The 20,421-nt window shown below is 45.5% G+C and overlaps 1 protein-coding gene across 2 annotated transcripts in view; it reads left to right on the plus strand.

The window, feature by feature from the left end:
- The first annotated feature begins 237 nt into the window (after positions 1–237).
- LOC129710141 (retinol dehydrogenase 12-like) overlaps positions 238–20,421 on the plus strand; it is a 31,744-nt gene continuing 11,560 nt past the window's right edge. The window contains exons 1-2 of one of the 2 annotated variants that reach the window (XM_055656914.1): positions 238–260; positions 18,146–18,252. In XM_055656914.1, coding sequence (XP_055512889.1) covers positions 253–260; positions 18,146–18,252 — 115 coding nt within the window. In that variant the 5' untranslated portion in view covers positions 238–252. Of the gene's footprint in view, positions 261–547; positions 702–18,145; positions 18,253–20,421 lie in introns of those variants that run through there. The other variant, XM_055656906.1, reaches the window with a different exon arrangement.

Genomic DNA, 20,421 nt, shown 5'->3' on the forward strand with positions numbered 1-20,421 from the left:
TGTAACCGGCCTTGAGGTCAACAACAACCAGCGCTTTGTCTCTGTCTCCAATGACTCACCAATATTGGCGACGGACCAAATGAATCGCGATTCGGTCTTTTAAAAAACACGAGTTGTAAAACACACGAAAGGCAGCAAACCTGAACGAGGCGTGTGATCGTTATCAATGGGGAACAACTGACGTAAAAACTCCAGGAGTGAGACTCAAAATGCTGGAGTAACTCGACGGGTCAGGCAGCATCTGTGGTGGGCATGGATAGGTAACATAGTCTTGACCCTTCTTCAGGTTGATTGGTGTAGGGGGGGAAGAGAGCTGGAAGGGAGGTTGTCAAATGGTTAGAGTGCGTGACAAGGGCTGCAGGTGAAAAGGAGACAACAAGGTCTTAGAGAAGGTGATCTGTAAAGCCGGAGGGAGAGAGTGTTAGAGAGAGTAAGAAAGAGGAGAGGTGTAGAGAGAGAGGAAGAGGCTATGTGGGTGGAAGGAGGCGGGGTAGTGGGAGAAATGGGTGAGTCGCCTTTCACTGGGAAGACGAGATTGGTTGCTGGCAAGAATCATGTGTGTCACCGCTTGTGCAGCTTCCGCGACGGCGGGCGGGGCAGCGAGCGGAGAGTGTACGTGTACCCACCGGAGCACAGTACAGCCCACAGATCTTATAGCGTCTTTGCTACAGCCGGCCTGTCAGCATGGGGGACGCCGACAGGTAAACCACCATAGTCAAGCGTGCCATTCAGTTTATGAAGTCTATTTTTTTTTTAAACAACCTCGGCAACTTGTTTGTGTAGGAAGGAACTGTAGAGGCTGGATTACAACGAAGATAGACACAAAATGCTGGAGTAACTCAGCATTCCCCAGAGATGATCTCCAGAGATACTGCCTGACCCGCTGAGTTACTCAGCATTTGGTGTCTATCTTCCACAACTTAACTGTCAGACTAGCAATACTGTAGAATTTTAAGAATAACTTTTACCAAATGAAATCAGTATTTTCAAGGTTGGTTACTTTCTCCCCGGTTTTTATTTGCACGTTGAAAGTTTCCTTTTAAAAATAACAAGTTTGTGGCTTTCATCTGTTTTTGACAGATTTGCTAGTGTACTGTTATCTCTGACTCAGTAGTTGCTTCAAACTTCACTCTGAGTATTTCTTGTGTTTTATCTTTTTACCTCTGGTGAAAAATCTAGGTTTTCACTTCAGTGTACTGTACTGGATATTGCCGGAGATGTGATCGCTAGGCTGACGTTTGAAGCGAGGGCTTCAAATAGTTCATAATGTCTCAAAAGGAACCCACGCTGGTCTCCAGCTTGTGTTTTTTCTTGGGCAGCACCTCCGAAGTGAATTCTCCGCGGGGAAAATAATTTTTTTTGGCCGTTGGGCAATCCTCTTTGCTCAAGAACTGTGTATGTTACACCATTTGAGGCTGAAATGTTCAATGATTTCCTAAATACTCTTTCCCCTGTTTTGAGTTTTCTTGTGCCAAGGTTTTCTGTGAGTGGTTGAGAATGGTAAATCTTTTCAATGAGGCTTTGACAAGTCCATTCAAACATATTCGCCGAGCTTCACAGTGTAAGAATAGAGTTTGTAGCAGGACCCTAGTGTGAAGCATGTGGGTGGTTGAACGTGACCAGTGTGTTGATGTTAGTCTAGTGGAGGACAGTGCTAGTTCTGTGTGTGTTTAAACTCTTAGTCTTCAAATATCCCCTTGCAAGTATCTTCTGTCTTAATTTGATGTGTGAATCTGGGGTCCCCTTGATTTTGCAGTTAAGATGAAGAAGGTTGGATTGTTTCCTATTTTATTTTTGTAAATAGGCCATTCCAGTGGCTCCAATGTATCCTCTCCAATAGCTTCTCTACCACTGATGTGAGGCTCACCTGCCTATAATTCCCTGGATTCGCCCAACTTCCCTTAAATAAAGGAATATCATTAGTTACTCTCCAGTGTTGTGGAATCTTGCCTGTGGCTAGCAAAGATCATTGTCGAGGCTCCTGGAATGTCCCCTTTTTGCCTCTCCCAATAACTAGTGATAAATCCCATCAGGTATTTTAGTTATCCTTGATGCTCTTCAATAGCTCCAACACTATTTCCTTCTTAAACTCAATGCCTTTGCATATTAGTGTTCTCCACACTGATTTCACTAAGCTTGATATCCTTGGTTGAAAGAAGTAAAATAGTATAAAAAGTATAAAAAGTATAAAAAGTACTTGTTTAATACCTCACCTACATACCCAGACTCTAAGCACAAATTCCGTTCTTAATCCTTGAGTGGTTCTACCTTCTCTTTGGTTGCCTGCTTGTTTTTAATATAGGTATAAACAATTTGGGGATTTTCTTTAATCCAATTCACCATCACCATTTCATTGCTCCTTTTGTTCAATTCAGTTAGTTCATTCTTTCTTTGTATTCCTCACAATGCCCTGTCTAATTCCATCCTCTTAAAACTTGCATGCACTCCCATTTTTTTTTTAACCAAATTTATAACCTCTCTTATCATTCAAAATCCTCTTACTTTGTCATCCTTATCCCACCACCTCACTAGAACCCGGTTCTGAACTTCAATCAACTGATCTTTAAACAACTTCCTCATGTCAGATGTGGACTTGTCCAACACCAATAGCTCACAGTGTACTCATCCGAGCTCTTGCCTAATAAAGCTGTAGTTTGCTTACTCCAGCTTAGTACTTGTCCGCAAGGTCCAGCCTTCTCCATATTCAAAACAATCTTAAATCTTACTGAGTTGTGATTCTTTCTCATCCCTTGGCTGAAAGAATCAACTATTGTGAAGTGTTGCTCTGAATATTGTTCTTAGATTTATCACATTGTGAAAGTGCCGTCTTGATGAAATCCATATTGAGATTCAGAGGAACTTTGGAGCCACCAGGAACCAGTGATTGAGAAAAATCCTGGCAATGACCAGGATTCGTGGAGATGGAAGTCGGGGTTAACATTCCACCTTGTTTTGTGTAGAAAGTTCACCTGAAACATTGGCTCTCTTTCCGTCACCACAGAAGCTGCCTGTCCAGTGTTTCCAGCATTTACTGTTTTAATTTTTGTGTTTAGTCTTTTGCTTTTTGATAGTGCATTCAGAAAGTATTCAGACCCCTTCACCTTTTCCACATTTTGTTATGTTACAGCCTTATTCTAAAATTGATTAAATTCAGTTTTTTTTAATCATCAATCTATACACAATCCCCCATAATAAAAATGCAAAAGCAAGTGTTTAGAAATGTTTGCTATGTAATTAAAAATAAATAATTTACCTATGTATTCAGACCCTTTACTCAGTACTTTGTTGAGGCACCTTTGGCAGGGATTACAGCCTCAAATAGGATCATAAAATTTGCGGACGATACAACCGTGGTGGGGCTCATCTCAAATGGGAACGAGGTCGCCTATAGAGAGGAGGTGCACAGACTTTCTGAGTGGTGTGCTCACAACAATCTCTCTCTGAACACTAAAAAGACAAAGGAGATCATCACTGATTTTAGGCGACATAGAGCGGAGCTCAGGCCACTGGAGATAGGGGGCGAGGAGATGGAGAGGGTGCCTAGTTTTAAATTTCTGGGGATCAACACCAGTGAGGATCTTAAATGGTCTGTGAACTCTGCTGTAGTTATAAAAAAGGCGCAACAAAGACTTTACTTCCTCAGAACACTGAGGAAGGCCCATCTGTCTGATAAACTGCTGGAATCTTTCTACCGCTGTTCGGTAGAAAGCATACTGACTTACTGCATAACTGCCTGGTTTGGGAACTGTTCAGCAGCTGACAGAGCAGCTCTCCAGAGGGTGATAAAAACTGCCCAGGGTATCATTGGACTCCCCCTGCCCCCTCTGGAGGACATTTACCACTCCAGATGCTGCAGCAGGACCTGTTTCGTTTTTGTTCTTTGTCATGCTTTAGTCTAATTTTGTTTTATTAAGTTGTGTATGTGTGTGGGTGGGGTGGGAGAAACATACTTTGGCCTCTTCCTTCGGGGGATGCGACTTTTTCTTCGGTCGTGTCCCCCGTCTCCGTCTGCGCCGAGGCCTAGTGGCGGGGCTGGCGGCGGCGGAGCTGTGGCGGCGGCGGAGACCTGACCCGGCTGGAGCTGTGGCGGCAGCAGCAGCAGCAGCGGCGGAGACCTGACCCGGCTGGAGCTGTGGCGGCAGCAGCAGCAGCTGCGGCGGAGACCTGACCCGGCTGGAGCTGTGGCGGCAGCAGCAGCAGCTGCGGCGGAGACCTGACCCGGCTGGAGCTGTGGTGCAGGCGGCGGCAGCGGAGACCTGGCTCAGCACCGAGGCTTTGGCGGCGCCGGCGGCAGCGGAGACCTGGCTCGGCCCTGGAGCTGTGTGGCGGCGGCGGCAGCGGCAGCGGAGACCTGGCTCGGCGGCGGCAGCGGCAGCGGAGACCTGGCTCAGCCCTGGGGCTGTGGCGGCGGCGGCGGCGGCGGAGACCTGACTCGGCCTCTGAGCTGTGGCGGAGGCAGCGGCCACCCGCGGAGTTCGAGCCGTCGCCTCGGCGCAGAGGATGAACAAAGAGGGAAGAGCCAGAGACTTTAAGTTTTTGCCTTCCACCACAGTGAGGAGGTGTTTGGTGAACTCACTGTGGTGGATGTTAAATTTGTGTTGACTATGTGTTTTGTCATTTTTTAAAAATTATATGTATGACTGCAGGGAAACAGAATTTCGTTCAGACCGAATGGTCTGAATGACAATAAACGAATCTAATCTAATCTAATCTAATCTAATCTAATCTAATCTAATATCATGAAAGACATTACACATCCTTGTCACCACCTTTTCACACTGCTGCCCTCAGGAAAAAGGTACAGGTCGCTAAAGTCATGCACTGCCAGACTCAAGAACAGCTTTTACCCATCAGCAATCTTGGAACTGAACTGTCTCGGGAGCGGGTTATGGGGAAGGAGGGGGGGTGGGAGAGAGTGTTAATTTATGTAAATGTGAATCCATGGGTGGTTTTGGGGAGGGAGGGAGTGTAAAAAGTATGAGTATGTGAATGTTTGAAGTTCTTTTAAATGGAGAGACACAGTAATCTTGTTGTATGTGACACATGCAATGGCAATAAAGCATTCTGATTCTGATTCTGAAGTCTTCTTTGGTATGACGCTACAATCTTGGCACACCAGTATTTGGGTAATTTCCCCCATTCGTCTCTGCAGATCTTCTCAAGCTCTGTCAGGTTGGATGAGGAGCATCGATGCACAGCTATTTTCAGGTCCCTCCAGAGATGTTCGATCGGGTGCAAGTCCAGGCTCTGGCTGGGCCACTCAAGTATATTTACAGACTTGTCACAAAGCCACTCCTGCATTGTCTTGGCTCTGTGCTTAGGGTCATTGTCCAGTTGGAAGGTGAACCTCCGCCCCAGTCTGAGGCCCTGAACGCTCTGGAGCAGGTTTTCATCAAGGATCTCTCTGTACTTTGATCCGTTCTTCTTTCCCTCGATCCTGACTAGTCTCCCAATTCCTGATGCTGAAAAACATCACCACAGCATGATGCTGCCACCACCATGCTTCAGCGTAGGTATGTTATTGGCCAGGTGATAAGCAGTGCCTGGTTTCCTCCAGACGTGATGCTTGGAATTCAGGCCAAAGATTTAAATCTTGGTTTCATCAGACCAGAAAATCCTGTTTCTCATGCCTCTTGGCGAACTCCAAGCGGGCTGTCATGTGCCTTTTACTGAGGAGTGACTTCTGTCTGGCAACTCTACCATAAAGGCCTGATTGGTGGAGTGTTGCAAATATAATTGTCCTTCTGGAAGGTTCTCTCATCTCCACAGAGGAACTCTGGAGCTCTGTCAGAGTGACCATCGGGTTCTTAGTCACCTATGTGACCAAGACGCTTGCTTAGTTTGGCCAGGCGGCCAGTTCTATGAAGAGTCCTGGTGGTTCCTAAGTTCTTCCATTTAAGAATGACGGAGGCCACTGTGCTCTTCGGGACCTGCAATGCTGCAGAAATTGTTTTATACCCTTCCCCAGATCTGTGTCTCGCCACAATCCTGTCTTGGAGTTCACCGGACAATTCCTTCCTCTTCGTGGCTTGGTATTTGCTCTGATATGCACTGTCAACTGTGGGACGGGGGGTGGGAGATTGCAACCTTCACGTGGTCCGCTCTGTTTTGACAAATGCAACCAATCCGGTGTGCACAATCAAATAAGATCAAATAGAACAAGTTGTCCTACAACTTTAGGCTGTGCACGCCATACACAAGAAGAAGAACCATGGGGCTTTATATAGACAGGTATGTACCGTTCCAAATCATATCCAATCAATTTAATTTACCACTGGTGGACTCCAATCAAGTTGTAGAAACATCTCAAAGATAATCAGTGGAAACAGGATGAAGCTAAGCTCAATTTTGTGTGTCATAGCAAAGGGTCTGAATACTTATGATGTGATATTTCTTATAAATACTTATAAATGTGATATTTCAGTTATTTATTTTTAATTACTTTGCAAAAATTTCAAAACACCTGTTTTCGCTTCTTTCTGGGGTATTGTGTGTAGATTGATGATTAAAAAATATATATTTAAATCCATTTAAAAATACGGCTGTGACGTAACAAAATGCAGAAAAGGTGAAGGGGTCTGAATACTTTCTGAATACACTGTAAATAGTACAACAGATTGAGACTGCTGGAGCTGGGGCGGCGGCCTGGAGCGGATACTGCGGGACCTGGAGCTGGGGCGGCTGCCCGGAGCTGATGCTGTGGCGGGCTGTCTCGGAGCGGAGACGGCGTTCCGGCTTTCGGCGGCGGCGACATCACCACGGAGGTCCGCTGGACTGGAGAGCGGCATCTTCGGCCTGGATCGATCGCCTCAGCGCAGAGGGAGAACAAGAAGGGAAGAGATGGAGACTAAGAATTTGCCTCCATCACACTGAGGATGTGCTTGGTGAACTCACTGTGGTGGATGATTAATTTGTGTTTGTTGTATGTTTTGTTGTTATTGATTCTGTGTATGACTGCAGGCAACATAATTTCGTTCAGACCGAAAGGTCTGAATGACAATAAAGGTTCGATCTATCGATCTATCTAGTAGCTTTTCTTTGGTACAGATGAGATCGACCAAAATGGCCTCCAACTGTGATGTAGATTTGCTGTAATCTTAATTAGCTCTTGGTCATTTTCATTAAGCCACTCTCCACATTCTGCAGTAGAGGTCCCTGGAGTCTCTACACAGATGTTAACAATGGCAGACCTCAGTCTTGAGGCTGAATGTTAGAGTCATAGAGTGATACAATGTGGAAACAGGCCCTTCGGCCAAACTTGCCCACACCGGCCAACATGTCCCAGCCACACTAGTCCCACTTGCCTGTGCTTTGTCCATATCCCTCCAAACCTGTCCTATCCATGTACCTGTGTAACTGTTTCTTAAACTATGGGAGAGTCCCAGCCTCAACTACCTCATCTCGCAGCTTGTTCCATACACCCACCACCCTTTGTGTGATAAGGTTACCCCTTGGATTCCTATTAAATCTTTTCCACTTCACCTTGAACCTATGTCCTCTGATCCTCGATTCCCCTACTCTGGGCAAACGTCTCTGTGCATCTACCCGATCTATTTCTCTCATGATCTTATACATCTTCATAAGATTACCCCTTATCCTCGTGAGCTCCATGGAATAGAGACCCAGCCGACTCAATCTCTCCCTATAGCTCACACCCTGTAGTCCTAGCAACATCCTCATAAATATTTTCTGAACCCTTTCAAGCTTGACAATATATTTCCTATAACATGGTGCCCAGAACTGAACACAATATTCTAAATGCAGTCTCGCCAACATCTTATACAACTGCAACATGACCTCCCAACTTCTATACTCAATACTCTGACTGATGAAGGCCAAAGTGCCAAAAGTCTTTTTGACCACCTTATCCACCCGCGACTCGACCTTCAAGGAACCATGCACCTGCACTCCTAGATCCCTCTGCTCTACAACACTACCCAGAGGCCTACCATTTACTGTTTAGGTCATGCCCTTGTTCGACATCCCAAAATGCAACACCTCACACTTCTCTGTATTAAATTCCATCAAACATTCCTCCGCCTACCTGGCCAATCGATCCAGATCCTGCTGCAATCGTTCACAACCATCTTCACTGTCTGCAAAACCACTAACTTTTGTATCATCAGCAAACTTGCTAATCTTGCCCTGTATGTTCTCATCCAAATCGTTGATGTAGATGACAAACAGTAATGGGCCCAGCACCGAACCCTGAGGCACACCACTAGTCACAGGCATCCAGTCTGAGAAGCAACCTTCCACCATCACCCTCTGCTTCCTTCCATGGAGCCAATTTGCTATCCATTCAGCCAGCTCCTTGGATCCCATGCAATCTAACCTTCCAGAGCAGCCTACTATGCGGAACCTTGTCGAATGCCTTACGCCTTGAAATCCATGTATACAGCATCTACAGCTCTGCCTTCTTCATTCTTTTTGGTCGCCTCTTCAAAAAACTCAATCAGATTTGTGAGACACTACCTCCCACGTACTAACCCATGCTGACTATCCCTAATCAGCCCTTGCCCATCCAAATGACTGTATATCCAATACCTCAGAATATTCTCCAGTAACTCACCAACTACAGATGTTAAGCTCACCGGCCTATAGTTCCCAGCATTTTCCATGCAGCCCTTCTTGAAAAGAGGTACAACATTTGCCACCCTCCAGTTTTCCGGCACCTCTCCCGAATGTGCAAAGGAATGTTTTTTTTCTCCTTGCTAACCATTTGAATTTCTCATCACTGGGAAAGACCAAGTTTGAAGTGGTTTTCATTATTTCTCTACTGTACTTATGCTGGCCTTAAAGAAAAATCTGATTTATTTCCTTTTAAAATATGTGATAAAGGTTAGCTCTGCTTGAATTAACCACTGTGAAATTTCAAACATTGATTATATTCTTTCTACATTCGTATTTTAACAATTTTCTTTTGCATGCCACCTGGAACACTCTGGTTTACGATCAGATCTCAGTGATTGGTGAGGGAATGAACCTATTTCTCTCACAAACAATTGAAAATCAATAAACTGTTGGAAATTGGTAATAAAACAGAAAATGCTGGAAGCGTTCAGCAAGTCAGGCTGCATTTGTGGAAGGAAAAAGTTACACATTTCAAATTTAAGGGCCTTGATTAGTGGTTCAATGGTGTCTATCCTGTGTATCAAGGTACAGTGAAATGCTTTTTTTGCAAAGGTTTCAGCAAGACTATTACCATGCATCAGTACAATCCCCCGGTTAGTACAGAATGAACAGAACAACCCACTGAGTTCATATGTTGAGTCGCCATTTTGGGGCCATTTTATAATCTCAACTGCTGCTGGCCACAAAGGCCCTCCATTTTGGTTGCCATATGACCCATCGTCCCTCTCATTGCATGGCCCTCTTGAGCCCTTGGTCCAAAGGGGGCACTTCATGCAGCCGACCTTGAGGGCGCAGAAGGTCCCTCTCACAGGGTCCTTTGTCCAACGTCTACTGCCGTCTCCCTCCATCCTCCTCTCCACAGCTTCCCTCTCTGGGCTGGTTCCCGGTTTCTTGCTGGGTGAACCAGGTCTACCATTGTGATATGGTCACGCTGGAGAGGGAAAGTGAAAATGCAAGTTAGAAGTTGTTGAATGGATAGGACACAAATAACACATCTCATGGGGTGAGACAGGGTTGCAAAATAATGTTGCCATTTGATGTACCAGATGGCTTCACATGAAAAAGAAAAATAACAAAGGGACATAGAAAAAAGCAGAAAGTGCAGCACAGAGATGTTGCTGAGACTTAAAACCAAAAAATGATTGCTAGAAATATTCATCAAACAGGCAATGTCTCTGGAGAGACACAGTTACGATTTTACTTCGGAGTCACGTAAGTGACTATGTGAAGACCCCACCAGCACGCATGCACGACATAGCGTCTCATGCAGTGCAACAGCGACGGGTGGGGGAACGAGCTCTCCCACAATAGAGTTTAAAACGGGACCTCCAGGTAAGTAAAACTTATTCTGAGGTCGTTTTTCATAAAAACCCTTGTTGTGCTCTGTGTTATAGAGAACATGGACAAGGGCAGAAAACCAAAGAAGGTCGCACCCCATTGACTGTGATGGCCCAGGAGGGTTCCAGCAGTGGGGGGCGACCGGCGGCACCTGGACCGCACTCACTGCGGTCCACAGTCACCGACCCAATTTCTGCTGAGCCAAGCCCAACGCCGCAAGCTGCTCAGCTCGAACCACCGCAGCGGGTTGGAGGCAAGGCAAAGCAGAAGTCGGTCCGGCCGGTAGACTCCGATGAGTCCGGTCAGGAAGACACGCTGCCCGAGAGCGGCAATGGTGACCGTTTGTCCCACATGGAGCGGCTAATAATAATAATAATATAATAATAATAAATTTATTTATATAGCACATTTATAGTCAATTTTCATTGACCCCAAAGTGCTTTACAAAATTTAAAAATCAGTTCCATACAAAGCATAAAGATGGGTTAACAAAATAATAAAATGCATAAACAGGACACAACATGTAACATAAACATCCACCACAGCATTCATCACTGTGGTGGAAGGCACAAAAAATTTTGGCCGTCCTCCTCCATTTCTCCCCCCCCCCCCCCCCCCCCCCCGTGGACAAGACCAGAGTCCAGAGTCCAGTCCAGGATCGGTCTTTCCTCACCGGAGACTTCAAGATTGTGTAGGCCGCAGGCCGGCGGTTGAGATTTAAAGTCCCCGCCGCAGCCAGAAGCACCGTAGACTGCAGGGCCGCTCCAGCTGGACTTGCTCCGGGAGATGGGGCAAGCCCGTAATGGAAGTGCATGCACACCCACAACAGTGCAATATCCGGCACTGTCCATCGCATCTCCCTCGACAGAGGGGAGCGTTGGTGGCCTGGGCTGGTCAAGAACAGCGGTCTGTGGCTGAAGACAATAGATGAGGCGTTGGACAGATACACGCCCCCGGAGAACTGCATCTCTCTCAATGTACCGGCCGTTAACAGCCAAATATGGGGGTACATTGGGTTGGGCATATGAACCCAAGAGGTGAAGCTCCAAAAAATTCTTAAGCTCCTGACGTCAGCTATTGCATCATATGCTCGTTCCGTGGATGGGGTTGAAATGACCGACAACCAGCAGGACACTCTGGCTCTACTGTGCAACACACAGTATGAGATAAATAGCCTGTGGAAGGATGCCATCAGACCTGCCCTCAATCCCAAATTTGCAGGGTTGTGCAAATCTGCGACCTCACAACCTCAAATCCTGCTATTTGGAAAGGACTTGTCGAAACAGGTTAAAGATCTGGATGAGGAGTCGAATGCGCTTGGACTCATGAGGGCAGGCCTAGGAACAAGCAAAGCCACACAACCCAGGCGGTAGCACCCCTACGCATCCACCAGCAGGCGTCAACATCAGGGTGCTGGTGAAAGCATGGGGCCTGCATATCATCCCAGGAGGTCTTTTTTAGGCCAAGGCCTAGAGCTACCCCATGGAAGATGCGCCACGCCCACACAGCAACACCTCGACCGATGAAGAAACAGAAACCCAAGAAATGAACACTCTACCGGTAACCATGGAGGTAGGTGGGTCTGGTTCCTTCCAGAACATAAAGGGTGCAGGGCCTGTACTAACAGGGGGAAGGTTACACCTGTTTTTGGAAGCATGGAGGACTATCACTCTTACAATACTTTGTAGTATATAATTATATACTACAAAGTATTCAGGGATACAAAATTGAATTCATCCAAAAAAGTATGCCACCAGTTCAGCATGCACCCCTCAGAGAGTTTACACTCTCGCAAAAAGAAAAATATGAGGGACAGGCAGAACTGGTGAGATTACGTACAAAAGGAGTCATAGAGAAAACGGAACATGACTCTTTGGAATTTGTATCAAATATCTTTACAAAAACCAAGAAAGATGGTGGATGTCGCATCATCATTGACTTGACGACACTGAATACTTTTGTCAAGTATATACATTTCAAAATGGAAACATTTGTTACTGCCAAACAATTGATTTCCAGAGGATACTTCATGGCATGCATCGATTTAAAAGATGCATATTATTCAGTACCCATTCATAAGTATCATCGTAGATACCTAAAGTTTAACTGGATGGGGCAACAATGGCAGTGTAAAGCGTTGCCAAATGGGCTAACATCAGCCCCAAGGTTATTTACCAGGATATTAAAACCAGCCTTGGCAATACTAAGAAAACAAAAACATATTGTCATGGCATATCTTGATGGCATTTTGATAGTGGGCAAAACCCTGGAATTAGCTAAATCAGCAGTATTAGCTACCAAACATTTGTTTGAAACTGTGGTGTTTGTTATACATCCAGATAAATCTAAATTGACACCATCCACAACTATGGACTATCTGGGATTCACAATTAACTCAGTCCACATGTCTGTAACGTTGTCAAAAGAAAAAGCAGCAGAATTGGTGCCAGCTAGCAACAAATTGATGGTTACCAATCAACCAACTATTCGACAGGTGGCAAGAGTAATTGGGAAATTAGTAGCAGCATTTCCAGCTACCCAGCTTGGACCTTTGCATTACCAAAACTTAAAAAGAGCAAAGGTGCAAGCGCTAAAACAACATGCAGGTCATTTTGATCGACCCATGAAATTACCAACTAAAGCAATCTCAGAATTACAATGGTGGAAAGTAAACATTTGGCATAGTTCCAGCCCCTTCATTATCAATAACCCAACAATCACGATACAAACAGATGCCAGTGCTCAAGGCTGGGGAGCAATTAACACTATATCTAATACTGGTGGTAGATGGAACATACAAGAATCATCACTACTACAGACACTGGGTAGTTCAATGACAACACCGAATGGATGTTGAACACCAAAGTATTTGCTGAAATTACTAAGCGATATGGAACACCTGATATCCAGGGCTAACCTGAAGAGGGGCATCAGGAAGGCCAAGCACTGCAATAAGCTCAGGATTGAGGAGCACTTCAACAACAACTCCGACCCCCGACGCATGTGGCAAGGCATCCAGGCCATCACGGACTACAGACCCTCCAACATCACCCCCACATCCAGCGATGCCTCCTTCCTTGAGGAGCTTAATCACTTCTATGGCCGCTTCGACAGGGACAATCTAGAGACAGCCATCAAGGCTGTGCTACCTGCCGATCACCAACCCCTCACACTCACCCCCTACGACGTGTACGTGGCACTGAGTAGGACTAATGCACGTAAGGCTGCTGGCCCTGACGGCATCCCCGGGCGCGTGCTCAGTGCCTGTGCTGCGCAGCTGATAGACGTCTGGACTGACATCTTCAACCTGTCACTTGCCCAAGCAGTTGTCCCCACTTGCCTTAAAGCTACCTCCATCGTGCCAGTGCCAAAACACTCCACTGCGGCAAGCCTCAACGACTTCCGCCCAGTTGCACTTACCCCCATCATCACCAAGTGCTTCGAGAGGCTGGTCCTGGCACACCTCAAAAGCTGCCTACCCCCCACACTGGATCCCTATCAGTTTGCCTACCGCAAGAACAGGAGTACGAAGGATGCCATCTCAACGGCACTTCACTCCGCCCTCTCCCACCTTGACAACAGAGACACTTATGTAAGAATGCTGTTCATCGATTACAGCTCAGCATTCAACACCATTATTCCATCAAAACTGATCACCAAACTCGGTAACCTGGGCATCGACCCCTCCCTCTGCAACTGGATACTGGACTTTCTAACCAACAGACCCCAGTCTGTGAGGTTAGACAAGCACACCTCTTCAACCCTCACCCTGAACACCGGCGTTCCTCAGGGCTGTGTGCTGAGCCCCCTCCTCTACTCCCTCTTCACCTATGACTGCACACCTGTACATGGTACTAACACCATCATCAAGTATGCAGATGATACAACGGTGATTGGCCTCATCAGCAACAACGATGAGCTGGCCTACAGGGAGGAGGTCCAGCACTTAGCAGCATGGTGCGCTGACAACAACCTGGCCCTTAACTCCAAGAAGACCAAGGAGCTCATTGTAGACTTCAGGAAGTCCAGAGGCGGCACGCACACCCCCATCCACATTAACGGGACGGAGGTGGAACGTGTTTCTAGCTTCAGGTTCCTGGGAGTCAACATCTCCGATGACCTCTCTTGGACCCACAATACCTCTACTCTGATCAAGAAGGCTCATCAGCGTCTCTTCTTCCTGAGGAGACTGAAGAAGGTCCATCTGTCTCCTCAGATCCTGGTGAACTTCTACCGCTGCACCATCGAGAGCATCCTTACCAACTGCATCACAGTATGGTATGGCAACTGCTCTGTCTCCGACCGGAAGGCACTGCAGAGGGTGGTGAAAATTGCCCAACGCATCACCGGTTCCACGCTCCCCTCCATTGAGTCTGTCCAAAGCAAGCGCTGTCTGCGGAGGGCGCTCAGCATCGCCAAGGACTGCTCTCACCCCAACCATGGACTGTTTACCCTCCTACCATCCGGGAGGCGCTACAGGTCTCTCCGTTGCCGAACCAGCAGGTCGAGGAACAGCTTCTTTCCGGAACAGCTTCTTTCCGGCGGCTGTCACTCTACTAAACAATGTACCTCGGTGACTGCCAATCGATCTCTTCGCACCCCCCAGACCCTGAGGCAGCGATGGATGCGTTCTCGCTGAATTGGGGAAAATTGTTTTTCTATGCCTCATCAGTCGGGTCCTACGCAAAATACAAATGGACTCTGCTTCAGGTATTTTGGTAGTACCCAACTGGCCTACACAGCCACGGTTCCCTGTGGTCCTTGACATGGTCACTGAACCACCCATGACCATTTCCAGAAGTCCAGATCTGTTGGTCCACCCTGTTATGGGCGAGAGTCATCCATACCATGACAGGATAAATCTGTTGGGTTGCAAAATTTTAAAAGGCCACTATTGGATCTGGGACTATCAAACAGGACCATGGACATGATGACAGCAGCTTACTGACAATCAACCAAGAAACAGTACCTCTCCAGCATCCGGAAGTGGGAAGCGTACTGCTCGAGGACTGGGGTAACATATAGAACAGCCACAATTACGAACTTCGTGGAGTTCCTGTCCAGCCTTCACTTCGATGAAGGGCTGAGTTACAGCACAATTAATAGTACTCGGAGTGCTCTGTCAGCCTATCTATGGCAGGCACCAGGACAGCAGTCCATAGGATCACATCTGCTGGTGGCCAAACTTATGAAAGGTATTTTCAATACTAACCCTCCTAGACCAAGGTACACCCAGATCTGGGACGTCAGTGTCGTCCTGTCATTACTAAGGGGTTGGTCACCAACCAGATCCCTGACTCTGGAACAGCTCACCCTGAAAACTGTAATGCTGATGGCTTTGGTCTCAGCCCAAAGGGTCCAGTCCCTACACTATCTAAGACTGGACAATATGGCCACATCAGCTGACCAAATTACATTCACAATCTGTGAGCTGGTCAATGGAATTCTGGCCGTACCCACCTGACCCCCTTTTATGTGTCATGTCACATCTGCTGCTATACCTTAGCACAACCAAAGCATTCAGAGGGAGCGAAAAGGAACTATGGGTCAGCTTCAAAAAGCCACATGGTCGGGTGTCGGTACAAACCATCTCAAGATGGCTCAGACAGGTATTGGGAGCTGCTGGGGTGGATACTGACATTTTAAAATCTCACTCCACCAGGGCAGCAGCAACATCGGCGGCCAGGAATATGGAGGTGCCAATGGACCATATCCTGGCAACAGCGGGATGATCCACGGAAAGGACTTTCCAACCGTTTTATAACAAGCCGATTGCCAAACCTGCATTATTTGCAGAAAGGATTTTAAGTTCTGCAAATATATAATTTAAGTCCGGGGGGGGGGGGGGGGGGGGGGGGGGGGGGGCGTTATTTTCTTTGTTTAAAATAAACATTGTTATTGTTTTTAAAAAACTGATTCATGTTTAATTACTATAACATACTTCCTCCCTTGGATGGCTTCGGCAGTGAGTGAAGCATGGACTGTTACACGGCTTGAAATCACAGAGCTTTAAAATCACGTGACTCTGAAGTAAAATAGTAAGATTAAACGAGAACTTACCAGTTTGAAGTTTGATCTTTATTTTATGAGGAGTTATGATGAGGGATTACGTGCAATCCGTTCCCGCCCTCAATTATAAAGGTCAACTGGTATCCTAGTTCTTCTTATCTTTACTATGTTTATTTCAATTACTATTTCTGTGATTCCACACCGCTGCTTTGAAGAATGTCACGCATGCATGCTGGCGGGATCTTCACGTAATCCCTCATCGTAACTCCTCATAAAATAAAGATCAAACTTCAAACTGGTGAGTTCTAGTTTAATCTTATTATTATAGTTGATAACTTGCAACTTGATACAAGTAGAATAATAGCCCAAACTTTCGAATTCCCCATCCAGTCCCGGAAACTGTCGTGTGCCTTGGGCTTATTTTGAACCTTCTTCTTCTTCTTGCGTATGGCGTGCACAGCCTAAAGTTGTAGGACAACTTGTTCTATTTGATTGTGCACGCCAGGTTGATTGCATTCGTTGAAACAGGGCAGACCATGTGAAGGTTGCAATCTCCCACCCCATTTTGAACCTTGTTGGAGCAATTCAGGAGGCCACTGATCAAGAGGTTGGAGTAGAAATGAGGATGAAGAATTAATGATAGGAACCTAGTAGTTCAGGCTTGCCCCTCTGTGGACAGAATGGAGGTGTTCTGCAATGCGGTCACGTGATGTACATTTGGTTTCTCTAGTATAGAGGAGATGACAGAGTGAGCACTGAATGCACTACGCCAGATTGCATGATATGCAAGTGAATCACTGCTTCACTGGAAGCACTATTTGTGTCCCATGATGGGATGGAGCAAGTTAAAGAATAGAGATTGCATCTTCTTGTGTTGCATCGGAAAGGGTCTTGAGAAGCGTGGTTTTGGACGTCGAAGGGTCAACCCAGGAGATGTGAAGAGAATAGTACCTTCTAGATACCAGGAGATAAAGAAAATGTGGTGTCTGCTGATGAAACCTTGTTGAAGGTGATGGAAAAAGGAGTAAAGTTATTTACTATCCATTTTATTAGAATGTAATAACCAGGAGGGTTTGGTCGTAATGTACATTGATCATGCTCCACACATGAAGATTATGGCTGATTTTCAGTATCAATTATTATCTTGCCTCAAACCCTCATATACTTTCATACTCCAAAATTACTCTATCTCCACATATGATAGATTTATCAACCATACAGGTAGGCCTTCAGATGTAGAAAATTTAAAATAAGTAGAAAAGGTGCTGCATAAATGGAAATGAATTGTCTTGATTAGGGTTTTAAAGTTTTCATAAATTGGATTACGATTGCAAAATAGATTTTATTCCAAATCCATTTACTACACAATATATTGTTTTCTAAAAGCATATGATCATGCTAATCCCAAAACAATTTGAAAGGCCTTGACCAGATCCATAAGAGCTCTCCCGAGTTGGCCCTGATTAGAACTCGGAGATTTACGGTAATGGCTGCTCGTAAGTACTCGGGGCTCTCGTGGACATTTTTCAACATGTTGAAAAATCTTCACGAGTCTTCCCGAGCTTACCTGCCGCTAACGAGTCTTCCTGAGTATCTGCCGGTAGCGTTATGAGCTGCTAAGAGACGTCCCCGAGCTCCGACGTACCCGCTACGTTCATTCTACGTGCTTACCACGAGTTTGATTTTTTTTAAACTCGGGAGAGCCCTTGAATGAACTCGTACAGTGGGACAGGGCTTTTAGCATCATTCCCAAGACCAGAGCTGACCCAGGCCAATGTTAGCATTCATGCAAGGTACTATCTAAAATGCAAATAGACAATTATAAAAATGCCCTTTTCTATTAAAAATGTGGAACTAAATGGGTCACCTTCGGTCAGCAGCCAATTTTTATTCTGTTAGCAGAGGAATGAGCGCCAGGCATTGGCTGTTTAGTTTGTATTGTTATCTTGCACAAAGGAAATGGGTGTATTGCAAGTCTACTCACAATTGAAAATTATGTGTAATGAAGATGAAAAGGTTATTTGGGAACACTGTAAAGTCAATGGACAGTTCTTTGAGCTGAGCCATAAAATGGGGGCAGGGGTTGGTGGCAAAGGGGAGTAATCTTAAGGGACAATCAGTGTGTTACTTACCACTTCACCATGAACCTTTTTTACTTCAACAGAACAGGTAATGCATGGAAAACCCAGAAGCTGGATGGAAAGACTGTACTGATAACTGGCGCTAACACTGGAATTGGCAAAGAGACTGCAAGAGACCTGGCAAAGAGAGGTGCAAAACTTGTTTTAATTTTGGTGCCTTGACAGTCATGGTGTAGTGGCTTTATGACATGTCTTCTTGAATTAAATGAGAATTTGCAAATTATCACGTTTAGTGATGAAGATTTAGTCACTGCAACTGCACTACAGCAATAAGGTCAGATGAGACAAATATTTTGGAGAAGCACATTAGATGGGATGGGGAGGGAGAGGAATCTGTACAAATCTGCGTAAAATATAAGTGTCAATCAATGTTTCAGGACTTGGACATAGTGGACCAAGGACACAGTTCCAGATTTTGGGTGAAACAGAATGTGTTTCTTGCTGTGTTCCTTGCATGTTTTCTGACCCAAGAGATACTTAATACTGATATGCAAACTGTTTCATGTCCCACACTAATACTTTGAGCATGGTTTGGTGAACGAGCAACCTATTAAAATGTAATATTATGGTGCATTTTTAATTATTCAATAGCCCATGAGAGGTTGGAGGGTGAGCACAGTGCTGCTGGTTGAACAGATCTTGATGCAGGATAGGACATAGGGAGTAGATTTTAAATAATGTGAAGATTATTGCTCATCAGCTAAGAATTTAGAGATGTAGCTGGTGGAGCTGCTACTTCACAGTACCAGAGCCCGGGTTCATTTCCTGACCTTGGCGACTGTCTGTGTGGAATTTGCATAGTATCCCTGTGACCTCCAGGTGCTCTGGTTTCCTCCCTCATCCCACAGACATGTTGGTTAATGGGCCTCTGCAAAATTGTGCCTGATGCTTCGGAAATGGATTTGCAAGTGGGATAATATCGAACTAGAGTGAATGGTTAACAGATAGTCAGCATGGACTTTGGGCTAAAGGGCCTGTTTCCATGCTGTGTCTCTAAACTAAATTATTGGAATCATGGAATCTGGTGGCAATACGTGTATGGGTGATGGCTTCAGCTGCACATTCATTGTTATGGTGGAAATTTTGCAGAAATAAGCAGAATGTGTGATGGAACAAATGTGGAGTTTAAAATGCGCTGTGGTGCTGACTGGAGAACGTAGGAAATTGAGGTTGGGGTTGGCCATTTGGCACATTGCCTTTCAGTATGCTCAATGGCAAAACCTCATTTATAATATTCTTCTTGCCCTCTTCCCCATACCTATGACATCTTTTTATCTGGAAATTAATCTATTTCCTCCATATTTTCAGTGTCAAACTCCACCACTTTCTGTGGTAGAGAATTTTTGAGATTCAACATCCCGCTCATAGCCCAACATATCTTGGGCAGTATCCTGAGACTAATCTATTATTCTCAAACCCACAGTTATGGGCAACATTCGACCTGCACCCTTCATTTTCCTATATTGTGAACAACCCATATTTTGCCTTCAACATGATTGTTACTCTTGGAACCTTTGCTGCATACCCTGTATAACCATATAACAATTACAGCACGGAAACAGGCCATCTCGGCCCTACAAGTCAATGCCGAACAACTTTTTTTTCCCTTAGTCCCACCTGCCTGCACTCATACCATAACCCTCCATTCCCTTCTCATCCATATGCCTATCCAATTTATTTTTAAATGATACCAACGAACCTGCCTCCACCACTTCCACTGGAAGCTCATTCCACACCGCTACCACTCTCTGAGTAAACAAGTTCCCCCTCATGTTACCCCTAAACATCTGACCCTTAATTCTGAAGTCAGTCCTCTTGACACAACAGTGAGGTAAATGACCCTATTGAATCTTCCCTATTCAACCAAATTACTCTCTGGCATCTCCCATTCAGCCACTGTTGAATCCATCTTGCTACTCCACCATTAATACCCCAACCATTGAACCTTCTTAAAAAAGCTCCATGAGGAACCTTGTCAAAGGCCTTACTCTGTCTATACACCAACTCTCATCATTTTTAAGAAACCTCTATCTCCTCCATATTTCCCCCCCTTAACCTTCTGCGCTAGAGAATTTTTGAGATTAAATCCCGCTCCTAACTTATGGGCAACCTATCTCTGTAACTCTAGTTGTTGAAACCCCAGGCAACATTCAACATAAATCTGCCTCCCTACTCTCTATATTTTGTTGACATCCTTGCTATAATTGATTGCGACTCCAAAATTGTACACCATACTCCTGTATGGTAATATATCAATTGTTAGGAGAGCAAAACTGTACATAAAATTCCAGGTGAGATT

This window comes from Leucoraja erinacea, chromosome 2 (genome assembly GCF_028641065.1).
Source record: "Leucoraja erinacea ecotype New England chromosome 2, Leri_hhj_1, whole genome shotgun sequence".
NCBI classification, from domain to species: domain Eukaryota; kingdom Metazoa; phylum Chordata; class Chondrichthyes; order Rajiformes; family Rajidae; genus Leucoraja; species Leucoraja erinaceus.